Source organism: Rhea americana, unplaced genomic scaffold (genome assembly GCF_003343005.1).
Source record: "Rhea americana isolate MKP2758 unplaced genomic scaffold, rheAme1 scaffold_235, whole genome shotgun sequence".
Taxonomy (NCBI): Eukaryota; Metazoa; Chordata; class Aves; order Rheiformes; family Rheidae; genus Rhea; species Rhea americana.
In genome coordinates this window covers 401,413-422,765 of record NW_028186352.1, presented here as the reverse complement: position 1 = coordinate 422,765, position 21,353 = coordinate 401,413, and the positions used below count along the sequence as shown (strand labels likewise).

Below are 21,353 nucleotides of genomic sequence, written 5' to 3'. Positions count from 1 at the left end.
CTGCAGAGTGATGGGTAGAAAATTCCCATATCATAGCGCTCTCGGATGGTGGCAGACAAAATGTATTTTTAAAAGATGAGAACTACTCTGTGGAGAAAAATAGTATTGAACAAACTCTGCAGAAGTATTTAGCACACACTGATCTTCCTGGGAATCTCAGATGATCATCTTGCACTTGGCATATCTAGTGGTATTCATTCCATATAACTATCTTAGATGCCAAACTAAGTAAACTTACCTACTTTAGTACAGAGAGTGAAAGAGCCTCTGAAAGACTATTTCAGAGCAGCAGCTAATCTTTGTCTGTTMCTAGTTCATCAATTAATGTCAATATTTACAATTATTTGTCTCATTTGTAGGCTACATTTTTTGATTAACTTTCCTCCCCTACATTCCTTAGTGGCTTTTTTTTGRCCCTGTCTCTTGCCACAAAAATTTGTTCCCAACACTTATCTAAGCTTGACTCATTCTAAACTTTCACTTTCTTGTGCTGTTGGGTATTTATGGAGGAAACCTACTACTATAAATCAAGGGTGAATATGGTTTATGGAGCTAGGTGTTAATTTTTCTTGTCTGTAGGCCAGTCGGCCTCACCTCCATCCCTGGAAAGGTGATAGAACAGCTCACTCTGGATGTTGTCTTCAAGCATATGGAGGAGATTTGGTACCATAGGAGAAAGAAGTACAGCAAAGGGGACAGGAGGCCTGCATGGGTGAGCAAGGAGCTCTTGACCAAATTCAAACAGAAGAAGAAAAAAAATTTGAACATGGAAGAGGGGACAGGCTACTTGGGAGAATTATAGGAATTCAGTCAGAGTGTGTGGAGATGCAGTGAGGAAGGCTAAGGCCCAGGTGGAATTGAGTCTGGCAAGGGACATTAARGACAACAGGAAGGGCTTCTTCAAATACATCAGTAGCAAGAGGAGGACTAGGGAGAATGTGGGCCTGCTCCTGAATGGGGYGGWGRCCCTGGTGACAAGGGATACAGAGAAGGCAGAATTACTGAATGCCTTCTGTGCCTCAGCCTTCACTGCTCAGGGCAGCCCCCAGGAATCCTGCAGCCTGGRCGTGAGGGAGAAAGTCTGGAGAAGGGAAGACTTTCCTTTGGTTGAGGAGGAAAGGATTAGAGACCTTCTGGGCAGGCTARACATCCACAAATCTATGGAYCCGGATGGGATGCACCCACRGGTACTGAGGGAGCTGGCGGATATTGTTGCTAGRYKAYKYTYCATCATCTTTGAAAAGTCATGGAGAACTGGAGAGATGCCTGAGGACTGGAGGAAAGCCARTGYCACTCCAGTCTTCAAGAAGKKCAAGAAGGAGGACCCAGGCAACTACAGRCTGGTCAGCCTCACCTCCATCCCTGGAAAGATGATGGAACAGCTCCTTCTGGAGGTCATCTCCAGACATATGGAGGAAAAGRAGGTGATCAGGAATAGCCAGCATGGATTCACCAAGGGGAAATCCTGCTTAACCAATCTGATAGCCTTCTCTGAWGGCATGACTGGCTGGGCAGAYGAGGGGAGAGCAGTGGACGTTGTGTACCTTGACTTCAGCAAGGCTTTTGACACTGTCTCCCATCACATCCTCCTMGAKAAGCTCMGGAAGTGTGGGTTAGACGAGTGGACAGTGAGGTGSATTGAGAACTGGCTGAAAGGCAGAGCTCAGAGGGTYGTCGTCAGTGGCATGGAGTCTRGTTGGAGGCCTGTGGCTAGTGGCATCCCGTAGGGCTCAGTCCTGGGTCCCATGCTGTTCAACTTCTTCATCAATGACCTGGATGAGGGGATGGAGTGCCTCCTCAGCAAGTTTGCTGATGATCCCAAGCCGGGAGGAGTGGCTGACACACCTGAGGGCTGTGCTGCCATTCAGAGAGACCTGGACAGGCTGGAGAGTTGGGCGGAGAGGAACTTCCTCAGGTTCACCAAGGGCAAGTGCAGGGTCTTGCACCTATGGAGAAATAACCCCAGACACCAGGACAAGCTGGTGGCTGACCTTGTGGAGAGCAGCTCTGCAGAGAAGGACATGGGAGTGCTGGTAGATGACAGGTTGACCATTGCCTAGCAATGTGCCCGTGTGGCCAAGAGGGCCAATGGTCTCCTGGGGTGCATTGGGAAGAGTGTTGCCAGCAGGTGCAGGGAGGTGATCCTGCCCCTCTACGCAGCCCTGGTGAGGCCTCATCTCGAGTCCTGTGTCCAGTTCTGGGCTCCCCAGGACAAGACACACATGGAGCTACTGGAGAGAGTCCAGCATAGGGCTACAAAGATGATCAGAGGGCTGGAGCACCTGCCCTATGAGGAACGGCTGCGAGAGCTGGGCCTCTTCAGCGTGGGGAAGAGAAGCCTGAGGGGGGATCTGATCAAGGTGTACAAGTACCTGAAGGGAGGGTGTCAAGGGGACGGGGACAAACTCTTTTCAGTCGTTCCGTGTGACAGGACAAGAGGCAATGGGCAGAAACTGAAGCACAGGCAGTTCTGCCTGACCGCGAGGGGGAATTTCTTCCCCGTGAGAGTGATGGAGCCCTGGACCAGGTTGCCCAGAGAKGTTGTGGAGTCTCCTTCTCTGGAGATCTTCAAGGCCCACCTGGATGCAACCCTGTCTAACATGTTCTAGGTGACCCTGCTGAGCAGGGMGGTTGGACTAGATGATCTCCAGAGGTCCCTTCCAACCTTACTGATTCTGTGATTTTGTGGAAGTAGATGTTGATTTTTAAAATTTGAACCAGAGGTATCCTGAGGGAAGAACACTAAGCTGAACCAAATCTGTGAGTAGTCTTAGCTATGTCTTGTGTACTCCTATTTTGTAAAAATGTCTTTGTCATTAAAATGGGATAATAAATCCTATAAAATAATATCTCTTGTAAGGGATGAATCTTGGAGCAAACARTAAATTTGACTGAGTGTTCCAGCCAAACTCTTTTGCATATCTGTAGAAAATAAGTATTAGTTTGATTTCTTTTTTTACCTTTTATAAGAAAGTTTCAAAGTATGACTTCATTTACACAGAAACATAAAGATCAAAGATGAGTATACAGTGATTAAAAAAACTTATTAAAATGTATAGAAAAAGTCAAATTTCAGATTATGTCTCTCAGAGTATATTTCACATGGAAGTAATGTCTGTGTTTTTCTACTATCTGAAATAGTCTTAACAGTAGATTGGGAATGAACATTTACTCATACCTGAAAGTGCTGCTTTAGAAGACTTAAAAYCAGTCAATCTTGCCCATTTCAACAAAAATAGAACTCCCAAACATCAGAAGAGTGTGCAATATTTACTCACAGTGAGAAAGTTGCCCTAAATGAATTTTTGTAGTAACCTAAGCTGAAAAGTTTTGTAGGATTTTGATGTATGCCTGGCAAATTCTGAAATTYTGTCAAGTCCATGCAAAGTCAATACCAGCTTCAGAGGATATAACTTGCCTTCATGTCAATATATTTTGAAATATTGCATAAACAAGAGAAAATCAGCATTGGTTAGATTCAGGAAAGGCAAGGTATTACTGAATCTACAAAGCTTTAGTACTGTTAAAGATCTGAAGGAATAATTCCCATGGTAAATTTCAATAGACTTAACTTTTTAAGCAGGATCAAGCAACAAAGTTGATAGGATCTTTTAAAGCAGTAATAAAGGAAGACAGAAAAAAATTATAACATGTAYTAAGGAATGAGTCAGCTATCATTTTGTGCGACTTCTCTTGGCTAAACTTGTTCTGATGAAAAATGCAAATTTAAGCAGCAATTCAAGCCATCATACAATATGATGTATGATAACATCATACAATTCACACAGTTTGAACCATCTATAAAAAAATGAGAGAGAAAAATATTTTTTTTTCTGTAAAAAACAGAATATAAGTCAGAAACTCACAGGAAACAAAGCAAGACAAATGTATTGAGATTAAATTAGAAATATTTTAGGTACACTACTAAGAGTAGTAAAGTAAAGTACCTAGGCAGTGTTTTCTCTTTCTGGTTTCTGTAATAYAAAAAATTCTTCTTCTCATAACATGCGATTTGGTAAGAGAAGATTTTCTTAAGTCATAGAAATTTTTAATCATAGAAATTTTTAGAGGTACAGAACAATAATTGCAAGATTATTAAATCACAGACTGAGTTGTTATTATCTTGTCATGACAGGGTGAGGTTGTAGCTATAGTTAGGTCAATTCTGTGCRGTTCCTGTCTATTATCTATCTTACTGAATATCAGAGAACTTCAAAATTGTGCCACTTAAAAAAAGCTGTCAGAAATTCTTTAAGAACTACTGAAGTAATTAAGTAATTCAAAGAAATTCTGTGAAGCTCATATGCCAAACACTGAGTTCTGTCACCTTACTGATTAGAAYGAAAACAAAAGAAATTAAAACAAAAAACAATTTCTATGTGATTGTGCATGCCTATTTAATGTGGTAAAATACAAATCCCTTGGCCCTTACACAGGAGGGAACTCAGTCTGTCCTTGCTGTGTGTTTCTGATCTCCTTTCCACTTGTTGTGCTTATTCTTCTGTAATTTTGATAAATACTGAATGACTTTGTACTGTTCATAATCAAACTTTGCTTCAAGGCAAAAGGCAGCTCTCAAGCAGAAAACAAAACAAAATGAGACACAATAAGGAGGAAATCATCTGTAGAAGCATATGGAGAACTATCATCCATGGAGAGCTGTAATGTCATGGGAAAATAACTTCAGAAGTTCTCAATATTGATTAACTCTGTTTCCACAGAAGTTGATGTCAAGCACTTTTGAGCTGTGACAGTATAAAGATGCTGCAACCTATAAAGATGCAGCTTGATACCTGCCTGCTTATAATGGAGTATAAAATAAAGGAAACACAAGAGGAAAGGCTATGTAAGAAGAAGGATGGGTCTCATGGTCTTCTACCTAAAATCATTGCCTTCTGGGGATTTTCTGGCTTTATTTCTGTGATCTTTATGTTGGTAGTATAACAAGTCTAGAGGGAAGAGACTTAAAATAGCTAGAACCTGCAAGTTTTATTCTCTTTCCCTGGTGTGGAAATCATCTATTATTTTATTTTGACCCTAGGTGTTGCTTTTTAGTGTTCACAGAAGGTACAGCACAAGTCATCTGAAATGATATTGTGCCTCTGTCAAAGGTGAGGTTGTCTGCTCCTCTAGGAGCAGCAGAATTACAGCCAGGTCTCCTCCATTCTCTGACTGAGCAATAAAAGGCTCAGGTGATCCCTGTGGAGGTGCAAAGCCCAACCTGAAAAAGTCATAAAGGAGGCAAGCTTCTGTAGTAAACCTTAAGAGGAAGGACTTGACCTTCCTTTCAGTTGAGAACAAGAAGGAGGCCTCTGGGGCTGAGCTGGGAGAAATTATCTTGGTTTGGTAGTTGGACTTAAGTTCCTGTGGTCGAAAAGTAAAGCTTGAGCATGATGGTAAATCCCCTGAGAAGCCTGAGAGGACCAATATGGAGAGGAGAAAATTGCAGCACTATTTTTTTTAAGCCAAACTGGACATGTTATACTGTATTACTCCTTTTGTCAGGTTATGCACATGTTTGAGGCCTTGCAATAAAAGGCAGCGACGCTAGTAAGAAACTAAACTAACAATTAAAAAAAATATTCAGACATCTATAGCTAAGTAATTTTATGCATGTCTTCCCAGTATAGTCAGAAACTAATTATATGAGATTTTTGCAGCAGTAGTAATGGAGAACTTGGACAGAGGGATAGTGTTAACAGCAGCAGTATTTTGGTTAAGAAAAAATTCAGCTGATATAAATTGAACATAAAAGAATTTGGGTCTGGATCCTTATATATTTGGCCATATGAATAATGTTTGAGAAACACCATTAAAGTCAGTAGRTTTTCTCAAGAATTTTTCAGGATTTTTTGTCCCTTGGTTATGTTTTGGGATTTTTGGCTAAACTCTACCAAAAAATCCTGAAACAAAATAGACAAGCATATTTGGGCTTAAAAGTGAGCCTCAATTAAAAAATATCTATGGAATATCTCCTAGGAGGAAKACTTCTGCTGCTTTACACCTCCTCTCTTCTGTATCTGCTGTTATTAGATCTTATTAAACATTTATCTGCATCATCACCAGGCCTCTGAGCTCATTGTTAACTTGCTTTGTAAGCATCCTAGAAGAGCAAGGCTTCGAAAAAGGAYGGTGAATTAACTTGACAGATATTTATGAGGAGCTCCCAAACATGACAGTCAGCAGGAGGAAAACTATGAATATACTGCTTCAGAAAATACAGTGAGTGAGTGATGCTTCRGCTGTTGTTCTGAGCTGAACACAGGATACCTTTTAATGGGTAAACACAAAATCATTGGGAGAGAGGGACAYGCCAAGGAAAGTCTTGGAAGCTGTGAAGATGGTGAACATAATTTTATGGGATGGGGGAGAAGGGGATACAAAAGGTAGAGAGTAGGAAGCTAACCTTTGCAGAAGGAATCAGAAASCAGTAATTAGTCGGAACTTGGAGTTACAGCTTATAACTATGATGAACTTTTAATRTAACAGTGTATTGATGAAACTCCATGCTAATAAGAGGGGGCAAAATATGAGGAAAGGAGAGGAATCTCTATATCAGTACTGCTGCTCAGAGCAGAATACAAAAGATTTTAACTAGAATGCTTCTATTGCACTATATTTCAGCCCAAGGCTATTAAGAAGCCAGCTTCCATATGTGATGGAGCCATGTTTTTAGCCATGTTCACCATGAGCTGCAGTGACTACATGCAAAGAGAAAAGATTTTTCTGTGTAGATGCAGGTATTTCAAGAACCATGATGGAAAAAAAAAAAAAAAAAAAAAAGAAAAAAAAAGTGGAGTTGCACTTAAATTTTGCAGCTAACTTTCTGGTGTAAGAAAACCTTGCAGGTCTATACATAACCGCTGAGCAAGCTCCTGTGTGACAGCTTGTATATCCTGTTGATCAAGTGCAGGACTGCAGCCAGAATAATTGCTTGAAATTTTTAGGATACAAAAGTGCCTGTGAGGAGTGCTGGCCTCTTCTTTTAAAAGGTTATTCCTAAGGGGCACAATCGGAATAGTCTTGCAGTACAGCAGATGCACATTTATGGATAAATGTCAAGGGCTAGCACTGATTCTMCTGCAGTTTTACCACATCACTGCTTACACTTGGCATTGCTATATATTTTAGCTCTAAAAAGTTAATGGAAAAGAGTACAGGAGGAGGAAGAGAGCATGCTGAAAATGTGAAASCTTCTCAAAAATTATTTCCTATGAAGAATTTTAATGAGCTTTATGTGAAGAATTGTAACAGCTAAGCATGCCCCACACAGCAGGCAAACTTTCTTAGTTTTAAAAGCTCTTCAGGCATGCCCTTTTCTTATATTATATCTGGCTTTGTTCCCCTTCCTAACTAACTGTGGCATCCAAATAGCACCTTGTCATCCTGCTCTTTTCCCCATCAAAAATCACAGGTTAATTCATATTTTTAAAAAAATGTTTTTGGAATTAAGAATAAAAATAAGAATGTCCTTATTTTTGTCCTTTTTTCTTAAAATAAAATGCTACTTATCCTAATAAACTTTTTTTGTCCATGTTTTAAGGCTCTTGCTCCAAGCTTCCTGCAGTGTTTATAAGTATACATTATTCTATTCTTACATGTTGGGAGATTAGTATCATTACCTATATGACATATAGGAAAACTTACGGGGAAGTATTCTTGAAGTATTTTTATAATGCAGGTTGGTGTTGACTGAATCATATAATTAGGCACGTTTTAAAATATTGGGAAAATAACCTGAGTCTCTAATGATGAAAGGGAGATTAAATTTATAACGCTAGCCTGAAGAAGCTTATTAACGCTACAGAAAAATATGTAAAGAGTGTTTCAGTGTTAAATTGTTTTTCATATTGCAGCTAGCTGACAAGCATTAAGACCTGGCTAGTCCTAAATCTTTCTCCTGGGATTATAAATTAGTCCAATATTGAAAATGTATTCACAATTAGGTGCTGATAGCAGAGCTGTAGATTGCATGTACATCTCTTAAGTAATTAAATCTGTATCACTTGTGAATGTAAAATACAGAATCTGAATTTTGACATATTGCACACAGGCAACATGCAGGCTTTCACACACAAAATGCATCTCATGCCTGACCTACCAATTCAAAAAAAGGCTAAAAAGTAATCAAAAGTTCTCTGAGAAATTTGATAAAAGAAAAATAGATGCTGCTTTTATTAGTAGTTTTCTCTCTACGATTGAAGCAGATACCTGTCTACAAGTGACAGTGAAGAAAAACTCCCAATAAGATGAAACATTGAATAAAATAAGAGAAAAAAATATTATTGCATTGAACCTRTTTCACCCATAGCAATGGACATATTCTGCACCTAACAGCAATAGCTTTGCAGTGATAAGCCTCAGTATGTAATTATAAAATATTTTGGAATGAGAAGACCTAAAGGAATACAGTATTGCATTGAATTTATTATTCTTTTCAAAATAACATTTGTGATCACTTATAGTTTATTTAGAAAAACTTCAGTAATTAATATATATTTCCAAAAATTGATAAGAATTGCTGGTTAGAATTGCGTGTGAGGAATGGTGACTGCAACTGCAAATTTATTTATGTATGTAAATGAAAAGGGAGTCTCTGTCAGAGTGTTGTCACAAGTAGTAGTAATAATAAATAAGATTATTTAATAGACCCCTATAATGAATCTTCCAAACAATTAATTCCAAAAAATCAGTAAGATAAAAGAAATACCAGCATACAATGACTATGCAATGAACAATGATCACTTTTCAACAAAAAAAAAAATCAGTGTACTGAAATACTTCAGAATTATTCAATGTTTTTGTTTATAAGTGGGGTTTTTTTCAGTCTTTTTAAAGCTCTGAACTGGTTTTAGCCTCTAGGCTCATTGACTTGGATAAATTCATATTGGAGTTCATATTGGTAATTTATGTGACTCTTTGAAAACTATTAAATTTAGGTCAAATCCTATTTCTCTAGGAGCATCCATTAATTCTGCCATTAACTCTGGGAGTTCTTCGTGTTCRCAGCCTGTGTTCTTTTAGCTGACAATTATTTTCTGGCTGAGTCACACATCTGAACGTATGGTGTTGCCAAATAAAATGCTTCTCTTGAGAGGCAAGGATACTTTGCTCATGAACGTCTGTTAAAGCGTGTAGAAATTTAGCATCTGATGACACATTTTGTTTTGTTTATTTTTTCAGGGGAATTCTGGCCTGGGCTTCAGTATTGCTGGAGGAACAGATAACCCACACATTGGGGACGATCCTGGGATATTTATTACTAAGATTATACCAGGAGGAGCTGCAGCAGAGGATGGAAGACTCAGGTAAAAGCTAAGTCATTATGTATGTTTGGCAGTGAAACGTGCCATTATTTAAACTACTTGGCAGCACTTTGATATGAACTGGGTCTTTCATGTAGAAGGGGGAAGCAAATGCCATGATTAGTGTCTCCTGTCTGCTAAAGCAGGAGAACGGATTTAAGTACTGAAAGCAATTGAGTAAAGGTTAGKTAAGCAATTGAATATGGTGCCTGTATGAAGGACATTTGCTGGTGCTAGCTCCATCTTTCTACCAGTTATTTCATTTAGTACCAGAGGCAAGATGTGGACACAACGATGAAACAGGCGTATCAGCRTGAAAGTCTTCTCTGCTCAATCATTATAGATTCATGGCTAAGGGACTATGCTTGGAGTTTCGTATTAGGGCTACTAAGACTGCCCGCTATTAGAGCCTTTCCTAAATAACCATAGCTTTCCRTGCCCACAGGTTTTGTAGACCCTCCCTCTTGGTTTTGAAAGCAGGGGTGGGGTATGCTATCTGCTTTTTCCAGCTGGCTTATTTCCCTCAGTGAGAATTTGACTGCCATGCTGTATATCTTGGGAACAGTCTATTGCTGTAGCTCGCACAGTGTCACTTGGAAGTTGTGGTTCTCAAACACATGACAGTGTATCTCAAGCAAGGGGTATCGGAGAAGCATGCGTGCTTCCCTTTCATACGGACTGAATTCAGAAAGGTTTCTGTCTATCACAGAGACTGCCACCCATCCGTCCGTCATGAAAACTATAAAAGAAAATTTAACTGAAAAAGCTTGGGATAAAATTCTGAAGCTTTCATGATCTCATGATCTCAGCTTTCATGATTTCAGTGAGAGATCATCCATCTTTGCCAAATACAGATGGACTAAAAATCATGAAATGTGACCAGATGGTAACAGGAACATTTTTGCCAAAACTTTGTCCCTTAATTCAAAATTAAAAGTATGGGGAGTTTGCCAGTTTTTAGAGCATGTTTAGGATGTTTCTTATATTTGGTTAGCAGCTGGGAAGGGATTTTTTTGGAAATGACTTATTTTTACTGTGATGGTGATGAAGAGTCATGCTTGAAGAATTTATGGGCTAAATATGACAATAAACAAAGGGAGTAGGAATCACCTCACGTAACTTAATGATTAAAATTTGGATATCTACCTCTAAGCTAATCATCTTTGGGTTCCCTTACAGTCAGTGAAGAARAACAGGCATTTCTAGAGCATGATTCATCTCATTCTAAGGTCAATGTTTAAATAGAAGAATCATATCCTAAAAGGGCCTATATTTTCATTGTTGACTTAAAGGGAATGAGGGTGACTAGTTCAGATATAGTGATCTATATTGAAATGTCTGTATTTGGCCAGATAACTCCATACAAGGCGTCCCTGATAAATAGAACATCAGGAAATACCAAGATTTGGTTATCATGCTACCCAATTTGACAAGATGAACAACACAAGCAGGTCTTAAATCTACCCCTACCTTGCCAGAAATAATAAAGAATCCTCTGAAAATTTTACAATATCTTTATTAATAGAGATTTTAACCAATTTTGAACACTCTTCTATTTGAAATCATTAAGAAGATGTGAGCAACTGCAGATTTTTTGTGTTATCTTTATATGAAATCAAGTATTTTGTAACATTGCTATACTAATTAACTACTTTGAATTTAACTCATGATTATTTAGTAATTACTTTATTGGAAATGTCTTAGGAAGACCATCTAAATCCACAAAACCTATCATAATAATGCAGTTCATTAATTCATATTAGGAATAGACCTGGCAAACTTTCTGTGTTTTACAATAAAAATTTAGTAGTAGAAATACCTTATTATTAAGACTTAGATAATGTTCTTAGAGACAATGTGTGTTAGCACATTTTGAAGTACAATGTTATAATTCAAATTTAATCATACGAGTGAAAATAATTGTTAAAGATGCATTTGGCATGCTTTTTTTTTTTTTTTTTTTTTTTTTTTTTTTGCCCTGTAAACATACCTTGTCTATACTGAATTTCTCTGTTGTTAATTCTGGATATCTAGATGCAATTATTTAAAATAGAATCTGTACAACTTTTTTATTTCCATAAAACTGCAATGCCCTCAAAATCTCTGTCTGAAAACTGCCATTCAAATGACAGGACTTAATCCTGTGGGGTCTATATGCAAATTAATAATGGAAAAAATAGTTTTTTTAGCTAAATATGACATGATATGAATTATTATGCAGTGTATCTGGAGTTTCTTCTCAGTAACTTTGTACCCTCCTCAATGCTCAAAAGATGTTACTTTTTCCTGCCTTAGATTCCCACAACCTGTTCTAATATTTTATAATTTGTGGGAATTTGTACTTATCTACCTTTTCTACTCTTGCAGGCAAACACAAGCTACATATTTATGTTACATTGATATAGAACATTATTGTTTTTTCTGTATTTTATAGTGAAAGGGCAGAAATCATTCAAAAAATCTCACCGTCATTTTCAGTAGTGAAAAAGCCTATATGACTCCAAGTTTGTAAGATTTTAGATGGCAAAATTTTATTTTATTCCACATCATTATTTTAATCTTGAAGATTCCTCTCTCCTCCTTTTCTCTGCTAAGTGGGTTCTTCTTTGCTCCAACGCTAAGAAAGAAAGAGATCCTATCATGTTTTAGGAACACCAGAAGATATTTGTCAGTGATTATTACTGAGATGCCACTGACAGCAAGAGCTATCCTGGGGCAGTCTCCCCTGGCTTACATGATAATTAATTTTACATAACGATTTGTTTATCAACTGAGGCCACTCACTAGGAGCAAAAGCTCAACAGCATGCAGTAATAACTAGTAAGAATGACTATAACCCAGCTTCCTAATTGAAGCCCAATTTCAAATTCATTGGGAGTAGGAAACAGGTCTTTATGGACAGGAAAAATATATGCCTTTTGGTGTCCATTTTTACCTCAGACTCTGCCTGCAGATACTTTATATTCAATAGTAGTGTGGATTGTCTGAACTCTATGATCTGCTCTTAAAAGCATAAAAGCTTGTAAAATCACTTTTACTGCATTTTATGTGAAGTGCCTTTGATCTAACTGAGCTAAGTAAAGTTTCTCAGATAGTGAGATGGTGAAAGTGATCTGCAAGAATGGACTTAATGCTACAGACTCTTACGAATCCTTAACGTGGTTATATGGGCTGACAAGCACAGTGGTAGGCCAACAGGAGCTTCATAAAARTCCAACAGAAACAAATGTAAAGTTCTGCACCAGGGATGGAACAACCCTTCGCAGTAGTTCAGGCTGGGGGCTTGCATGGCTGGAAGGAAGCTTTGCAGAGAAGACCTGGGGTACTGGAGGACAGCTTGCACGTGAGTCAGCAGTGTGCCCTTGCAGCAATRAAGGTCAGCACATAGAGGTCTGCATCAGYAGRAGCATAGCCAGCAGGGCAGGCGAAGAGATTATTCCTCTCTGTTCAGCACTAGTAAGTCCATACCTAGAACAGTGTGTCAGTTTTGGGATCCTCCAACCGTCAGAGGCAGATCAAAAAAGTGAGGCAAGTCCAGCTGAGGGTCGCTAACATTGTCAAAGGTCTGGTGCACATGATGCWTGAGGAGGGTCTGGAGAAAAGGCTTTTGGGGGGCATCTAATCACAGTTTTCTAGAACCTCAGAGGGAAGATGGAGCCAAACTCTTTTCAGACATACATGGAGAAAGGACTAGAGGCAACTGGAGGTTTCAACAAGGGAAATTTCAATTGACTATGAGGAAAAAAAAAATCTTCGCAATGAGGATAGTCAGGCACTGTCACTGGGAACTCAGAGAAGTCGTGAGATCTCCATCTGTGGAGGTTTTCAAAGCTCACCTGAACAAAACCCTGAGAAACTTGATATAACTTTGAAGAGAGCCCTGCTTTGAGCAGGAGGTTGAACTAGATGACCTCCAGAGGTCCTTTCCAAATGGAATTATTCTCTGATCTTATTGATTATGCTTTATGTATAAAAACTGTTCATGAGATTGGAACAAAGGTGATTATTTTCGTTTTTCTTTTTCCTTTAGGAGAGCATAATACTTTTACTGACAATAAAAACAATGCTGGTTTGGGTTTGTATCACTTCATGGCCCATATCTCTACAGTAACACTTTAAAAATAGTAAAACTTATCTGCTWCTTCAGACTGCATTAGTATCAATAACAGATGCCTGTTTCTGTAATGTCTTCCTAAACTTTCAAATATTTAATAAGTACTATTTTTGCATAATACTTTCTCTAAAATGCATCCATTTCTAAAACTAGTATGGCAACTRATACAATGCACAATTCTGATTTTAGAGGACTTTTTAGGTAAGTACATTGACACAGACTCCTAAGCTTAARAAATACAGAAAGCTGTGGAATCTTTTATGATGTCCATACATGATAGAGAAAAATGCTCCTTTTCTGGTTTCTTTTGGTAGATAACTTTATATAAAACAAATTAATTTTGAATTTGATTACTTTTACTAGAGGTGAATATTATAAGCTTGGGAGTGACTGAAAATTAGTTTTTGCTGAATACTGCATACTATGTTACTTTGAAGCTCTGAATTTCAAGTCATTGACAGATAGGGASTATAAAACTTCCAGAACTAGCAACCATTCCCACTGAGCTGAAGGACAATTTCCCTCAACCATTTGATCTCTTAAGACTTTTGATGCTTAAAAAGTTCTGCTTCTATCTTGCAAATGTCAGTTGTCCACATGCAAGCATCTACTGTTTAATAAAGAAGATCTGAATTTAGAGNTTTTTTTTTTTTTTTTTTTTTTTTTCTATTTGGAAGAAAAAGCTTCAGTAATGTATGGCTTAGGGATTTTTTTTCTATTTTATTTGAGTTTGTGTCAGAAAAGATATACAGTAGTTGACTCAATTGCCTATGTAAAGCAAGGAATTCCAACATATCATCTCAGCAGTTCCTTCTGTTGATCATAAGTGAGATTCTGGCTTTTAAACAGTAACACATATCTAAAAAATTCATCATACKATGTGAAAATGGGAGTGATCAACTTACGGAACTAGAAGTACAGTGTATGATATAATTTGATTTTAAAAATTAACAAAGGAATAATGAAAAGTTGTCAGTTATGACTAAGTATAATAAGTAGACACCACTAAAATATTATTTTTTTCTAGCAATCATAAACTGAAGCTGTTTTAAGTCAAAAATATTCTTTCTGTTTATAGTYTCTCAGAGTCCTATTCCAGTCTTGTAGTGCAGATATTTTTCTCAAAAATCTCTCTACACAAATGACTGGGTCATATGAGTTCCTTAGCTTTTGCTTCCAGAAGCAGAAAATTCTTGTTGATGTTCTTGTGAAGGAAAACTTGGGAATGTGAGTTTTAAAATGATGAGGAATCTAGAAAGCAAATAAAAAGTGTCTTGGACACAATAATAGTTAAAAGCTTACATTTTCATACCAAGGTTGCGGTCCTAGGAATCTTACTGAGCCAGTGGTTCAAAAATCATGTTGKTACTGCACACAAGACTTGAATATAAGTTTATTTGCAGAACTGTCAGACAGATCAAATCTGGACTGCCTTGAACTTGAATTTTAAGGGTTAATGTTGTACCAAATGTTATCTTTGTACTCGAGCCTGAAATGTACTCAAAAGAAAAGAGGGTTGATGTGAGGGGTGAGTCAAAGGGAAGAAAGTGATTGTGCCTAGGGGCACATTACCCTAGTAAGCTGCCTGGACCTGCAGCTATTCCATTCATTCTTTTTTCTAGGAAACTGGTTTCTAGTCTCTTCCAGTTTCTGAACCTACCCYTTTTTATTTTTTTTTTCTCCCCATAGTAGTGTGAATCTTTGTAAGGAGAACTGAAACATGTTGAGAAAAGCACAGCTACTGTCAGTCAGCTTTGGCAGACTAATAGCACATGGATGTTCAGTTACCCAAATACCATAGTTTAAAACCACTAAAGCAGTGCAGTGTTCATTTTTCCTTGGCAAATATATCATATATATATCTTTCCTCATATTACTCTAATTAATAATTGTCAGGAGGTTTAGAATCGTGTAAATGCCGCATTTTTATGCATGCTGTGTTTCTCTAGCATCATTGTAATAGTTTGACTGAGTCGAAGTGACTGGGTGTGGGAAAAGGAACAGAATACACATGTTGATGGGAGGAGACGAGAACCAAAATAACTTAACCTCTGTCACCTAGCAAATCAGTGAGAAAGCTTGGAATAGAATAGAATAGAATTTCTCCTATTTCTGTGGCTTGCAGGCTTAACTAAATGACTACTAGCAAAGGTTTTAAACAAATTAGATTTGTGTTCTCTTCAGTTATCAGTTAATCCACTGTGAGATATCAAAGAATTATGAATTTAGCTAGGTGCAAGTAGCCAGACAGGAATTCTAAGGATAAGAAGATCCTTTTTCTTGCATATCTTGTTAAGGAAAAACAAGAATAAGGCATTTAAAACACAAGATTATGCAATCTCTTCAGAATTTCTTATTATTTCTTTTATTTCACTAAACATGGAACAGAGATGAAATATTAGAATCCTGTGCTGCTCATTCAACACTTGCAAATTTAAATTAAAAAATCACAATGCTAGAACTGTGGTGTGCAGTGTGCCCAAGAAACTCAGATGAAAGAAGAAATGGAGGAGAGGAAACATGAGCAAGTGGCCACTTGCGAGTTGGTTAGATAAAGGCTGGTACCTGTTGGTATCTGTTTGTAGCTCTAGACTGCTTACTCAGAGGAAGTGAATTGGGAGAAAAAACAGGGAAGAACTGGGAGGGGGGGGAGCTTTTCAGATTAACATGAAAAGCTATTCCCAGGAGTGAACATGTCCTGTAAGAGGGTGTCATGTGTGTCTCAACCAGCTTGAACAATTGGCTGTATTTCACCATCATTATATCTCAAAACAGAAGTGTGTCTCCTTCATGATTCACTGCCTAAATCATTGTTTGTTAACTTYTGATCTTGAATTAAGCCCATCAAGCACTAGGCTTATGTGCATTGCAGTGGCATAAAGCCTGTTCAGGATATTATTATATTTACAGTACTGCCATAAAACACTGATTCATATCTGCACTGTTTGCAGGCCTCTAACAATGCTGCTCAGTACATAATTTAGTAGTAAGTTAATAAAGAGACATTCACCCCATTAAGCAAAACATGCTTGCTTTGCAGACACCCATAAATTAGATCACAGATTATTGACTGCTTACTCTGTCCTGGTTAGTGTTAGAAAGTTTGAGCTTATTAAGTTTGATTGTCTGTGTATCTGTGCATACTATTTTTGAGCCATTATCATAGGGGATCTACCTGAAAAAAAGGCAGACTATAAAATAAAAATCCAGCTTTCATTTATTAAAAAAAAAGTGGGTGAACATAGCTTACCATGATACAAAGTTTAAATTATCACCTTCTTTTCTTTTTTATCAATGGAATATGTTATCATGTAATTCTCTTATCTGCTGCTTCGACTTCTTTTTTTCTTTCACTGAATCCTTCTTTCCCTCCCATATAGAAATCTTAAACTCTTTATTTTGTGCTGCAGGTCCCCAGCATGTCTCCAAAGTTAATTGTACTTCTGCTTTTCCTACTTAATTTGGCAGACTGCCAAAATTTACATATGCAAAGCAGGAAAGAAAAGAGAAAATGTGTTTTGTTTTAATAGCTGAATTCTCAGGTACCTGGAACAGAATTGAATGAAAAGAAAAAGGTACTTCTCAGGCATCTCAGATTTGCCACTGGCAAATTTCCAGGTCCTGATTATAAATAATAGAAAATAGAAAGTAGAGATTTTTTTGTTTGTTTGTTTCAACACAAAGGTTCAGTTTCTTCCTCCTATAACTTTCTGAACTCTTTTGCACTGATAGGAGACACTGCTTGTGAACAACACTTAAGCAATGGAGCATATTATTAGAGCTTTAGATGTGCTACAGTTAGAGAATGCCCAGCTCACCAGGTATTTCATGCAATGATACTGAACTGGTTAACAGATCTCTCCCACAAGTGTTCATGTAGTACCCACTCCACCTAAAATTATAATAACACAAGAGTGCTGCAGCAGCAAAACAGCACCATGAAGCCATATCCGAGTGATTATTTCATCAATGTGTATGCACTGCTATTGCAGCTTTGCATTTGAATAGCACAACCATAATTCATCTGGAGTAAAAAGCCTTCTGTGGTTACACACCTTGGAAATCATCAGCTCTCTATAGAGTCTAGCATTAGTCAAGGGAAAAATATTACACATCTGTTTCCATACTCAACAGGTGTAACCCTCTGGGAATCTTCAGAATTTTCCATTTCTTTCGATTCCAACCAAATCTGAAAATAAGATCTTAGATGAAATATGATCTGACCTAAACTATCAAAAAAAAAAAAGCAAAAGTTAAGTATCTCTTCATAAACAGAAAAGGCTGACTTCTTAAATCTTAGGAAAAAGCTGGGTCAACTTTTTGCCTCTGGCAGCCAAAGCCAGAAACGCTAACACCCTGGGAAGCAGGCAGCCTGTCATCCCACACGCTGTCAAAACTCTCGGTTGTGGTTTCAACAGGCACCTGCWCTTTCAGACTTCAGCCCAACCACTTTTCCTGGCAGTATCTCACCCCCRGTCTCACGTTCCCCGCTCCGCTCTTACTGCGGACGTTGGAGYAGAGGGGCAAAATTTATTTCCCCACGGGCGTGTGGCTTTTAACATCAGACTTGCAAGGTGTGCCAGGACTTTGTTTGGATGCACTGCCCATCTTGTGCCGTCCTGCGTGTTACTGTTGAGTCATGTCGACGAAAAGTAGGAACGTTTTTCGCTCTCCTAATGTGCGTAGGACTGAAAGCTGCAGCCACTTCTCAATTTTCAGTGCATAGCGTGATGCTACTGATGCTCTGAAGCCGCTGAGTTTCTTACTGAACTAGAAGGACATGTTCTCTCTACCTTCTTCTTATTCTCCTTTTTTTTTTTTTATGCTACACCTCTGTTTGGAATAACTATTCTTAATCGAAGTGGAGCGGAAGGGAGTGTTTTCTGCTTGTCGGTGCAGGAGCCCGGGAGGCAGGACTGTTTGGTTTTGCTCTCGAYTGGTTACACCTGAGCTTTGGCAGCACTTTTCTCCTTCGGCGCTTGAGCTTCCCTGTTTGTAAAATGGGTATCGGGATCTCTGCCTCGGGCGGGGGGCTTGTCGCGCGGCTTGAGCGAGCTCGTCCGCAAAGCGCGTTGAGAGCCCCGGATGAAAAGCGCTCGTGCAAATCCTGGAGTCGCCTCCCGGGTTTATCTGTCGTAACCGGTTTTCCTGCACAAACCTGAAAAGGCTTCAGACAGCGTTAGCGTCGGATTTTCTCCAAGGGCGAGGAACAACCGAGCGGCCGGTCCCGCCGAAGGGCACCTGCGTCGCCCGCGGGAAGCGGGGCTGTGGGGCGCCCAGGCTCCCTCCGGCCCAGGCTCCCTCCGGCCCAGGCTCCCTCCGGCCCAGGCTCCCTCCCGGCCCGGCCGGGCCCGGCAGCTTGGAGACCTCCGGGTGGCCGGAGCTCGCCGGGAGCCGCGCGGCCTCCCTGCCCCGTCCGGCGCCCACGCGACGTGCTGAGCAGGGAGGAGCCTCGCGGCCTCTGGTGCCTTCGCTTCACAGGGTGTTTTCTTTTCTTTTTTCTTTTTTTTTTTCCCTGCCTCTGTGTGGGTTTGTTTTCCTTTCTTTACCCCCCACACCTCTCGCAACACCCCACAGCTACCTCGCCTCCCTTTCCTCCTCCTTCCGCTCCCTCCCGCTTTTGGCCAGCCGCGGAGACGGGCGGCGCGCGGGGAAGTCCTCCCGGTGGCCAGGGCCACCCAGGCAGCCCGTGGCGGGGGAGCGCCCGGAGCAGAGGGGCCGAGCAGGACAACGTTAACGGGGCAGTCGGAGCRCGGACGGACGGAGGAATGGGAAGATGTGGTAAGGGCGAAGGGCGGCCGAGCCGCAGGGTCGACGCCGACGGGAGAGGCCGGGGCGGGCAGCACCTGAGGGAGAAGGAAAACAGCAGCTCCCRTGGGTACCACGGAAGAAAACCTGGCTCCGCTCAGCCGGCCCGTTCGCGCGAAGGATCCCTCGCGGCCGCCCCGCTTCTCCTCCCTCCCCTTCCTGCACTGGCCTGCCTTGATTTAACCGTCTCCTTCCTCTCCAGCTCTTCTCCCTAAATTCCTGAAATCCATCAGAAACGAGCATTTCAACAACAACAAAAAAATAAACGTGGTGTTACAKGGCCTGGCGGCTGCTTGGTGGCTAACCGGGCGTCTGGCCGGCGTTTGGTAACTTTATTAGGTGGAGCTAGCGGCCCGATTCCCCTCCGGCATCCGTCCGGTCCAGCCTACTCCAAACGCACTGGTTTTTATGAAGGTTAACGCCTGATTTCCTGCCACTTAAGGCATCCCAGATCTGATAAATAAAAAAAAAAAAAAAAAAAGTCTTCAGCGAGGTGTTGGAGCTTGTCACGTGTGGGGGCGAATGGAGGAACTCGCCCCCCGGCCGGCAGCTTTGCCTCCCTGCAGCTGCACCCCAGGCCCAGCCCGGCCTGAGCAGAGCGTTACCTGCTTCGTCGGGGGAAAGGGTTTTATCTTAGCCAGGGCGTATTTCTAACAGGGTAATATGTGAAGTGAAACATCGTAAAGTGTGTGCAAGATCACGCTAGGTGTGGCCTACCGCGCAAAGGAGCATTAATTCGCTTTGAGTCGTGCCGCCCAAGCAGGAGCTGCAGGCTTAGTGCYGCAGAAAATCATCTTTGTTACAAGTGACCGAGAGCAGCCTGACCTCTGAAGGGTGTGTAGCAGCAGGGTGTTATCCTGCTTTCAGGATACACATAATTTAGAAAAAAGAAAAAAAARAAGAAAATAAAAGAAAAAAAAGAAGAAAAAAAAATCCTCCTGTTACATGTATTTAGACTTCATATTTCCAAAGGTTTATGCTTGAGCCTGTCTGTGTGCAAATTGGATGGGTGTTAGCTACTCCTCCCCCTTAGCCCCATAAAGCTACACCCTACGATATGAGCTACCATTAGCTAATGACTGTGTCCCCTTCCCGTAGTGCAGGCAATGAGGCGAGGGTGTTCTGTGAGCTGCTCAGTGAACTATTAAATCAGGTTTTGCTCCACTCCTCCCTCCACACYGGTAGCTGTATGAGGTGGGTTCATCTGTGGAGCATCCCTAACATCTCCAGATTGGATCAGACAGATCCAGAACAACCCCTGGTGTAGCAAGGTCCTTGGCTCAACTTTGGGGCAGATATGTGAGAAATTTTAAGTGCATTCTTTCCTAAAGTGACGGTGTAGATAAGGATATTTGGAGCTGATGTAGAATTTGCAACCATTTTTAGCTCCTGGATATTGTTAGCCATGTTCCAGGAGCACGTAAATTTGGTGTAACCCAAGTCACATGTGGTGAGCAATTTGTATCATTTACGAAACTTCAGCTCTTATCCTGCTTTGAATAATAGTAAAAAAGTCAATTTATAGTTTACATGCAGCATTAGTTATGAAATTTTAATAAGAAATTCACTCTTACAGCTGAGAATTGACTAATTGCTTGTCAAGTTTCTTCTGGAAATCAATAATTTAAAATATAGCAGCTCAGTGCATTAGGCATTAGTAAGTTTTTTAAAGTTTTCAATATATGCAGCAATTTGTTTAAATTATGCTGTTTCTTTATTTGATTTGTAATAGTTTAGTAAGTTTTTTTTAATGTCTCCCTTGCCTATGAGCATTTTTGAATAGAGTGCTGCCTGCATTACCACATAAAAACTTGGTATCTACACATTTCGGGTCTAAAAAGACTTCAGAATACTATACTAAAGCTGAGCAAACATATTTTTGATACGACATTAGCTCCAAATTACTTTTCAGCAGGAAAGGGGAAGGGGTAATTCAGGACTTCCTTCTTTCACAAAAGCAGTGGCAAAACCATTTCCTCTCAGCTCACCTCTGAAGGGGACCTGGGTTTGCCTTCCWCCCCTCCAGAGGCAAGCTCGCCCTCGTCTTCCCAAAGACTGATGTGATCAYTCAAATGGAACGGCTCTTAGATGAGCGTCTGTTCATGTTCTCTCAAAGTTCCTGTAAG

General features: G+C 40.0%; 1 protein-coding gene across 1 annotated transcript in view; it reads left to right on the top strand.

Annotated features, from left to right (window-relative positions):
* DLG2 (discs large MAGUK scaffold protein 2) overlaps nt 1-21,353 on the top strand; it is a 1,005,691-nt gene that overhangs the window by 655,867 nt on the left and 328,471 nt on the right. Inside the window, exon 11 of the mRNA XM_085306235.1 lies at nt 9,184-9,308. Coding sequence (XP_085162361.1) covers nt 9,184-9,308 — 125 coding nt within the window. The remainder of the gene's footprint in view (nt 1-9,183; nt 9,309-21,353) is intronic.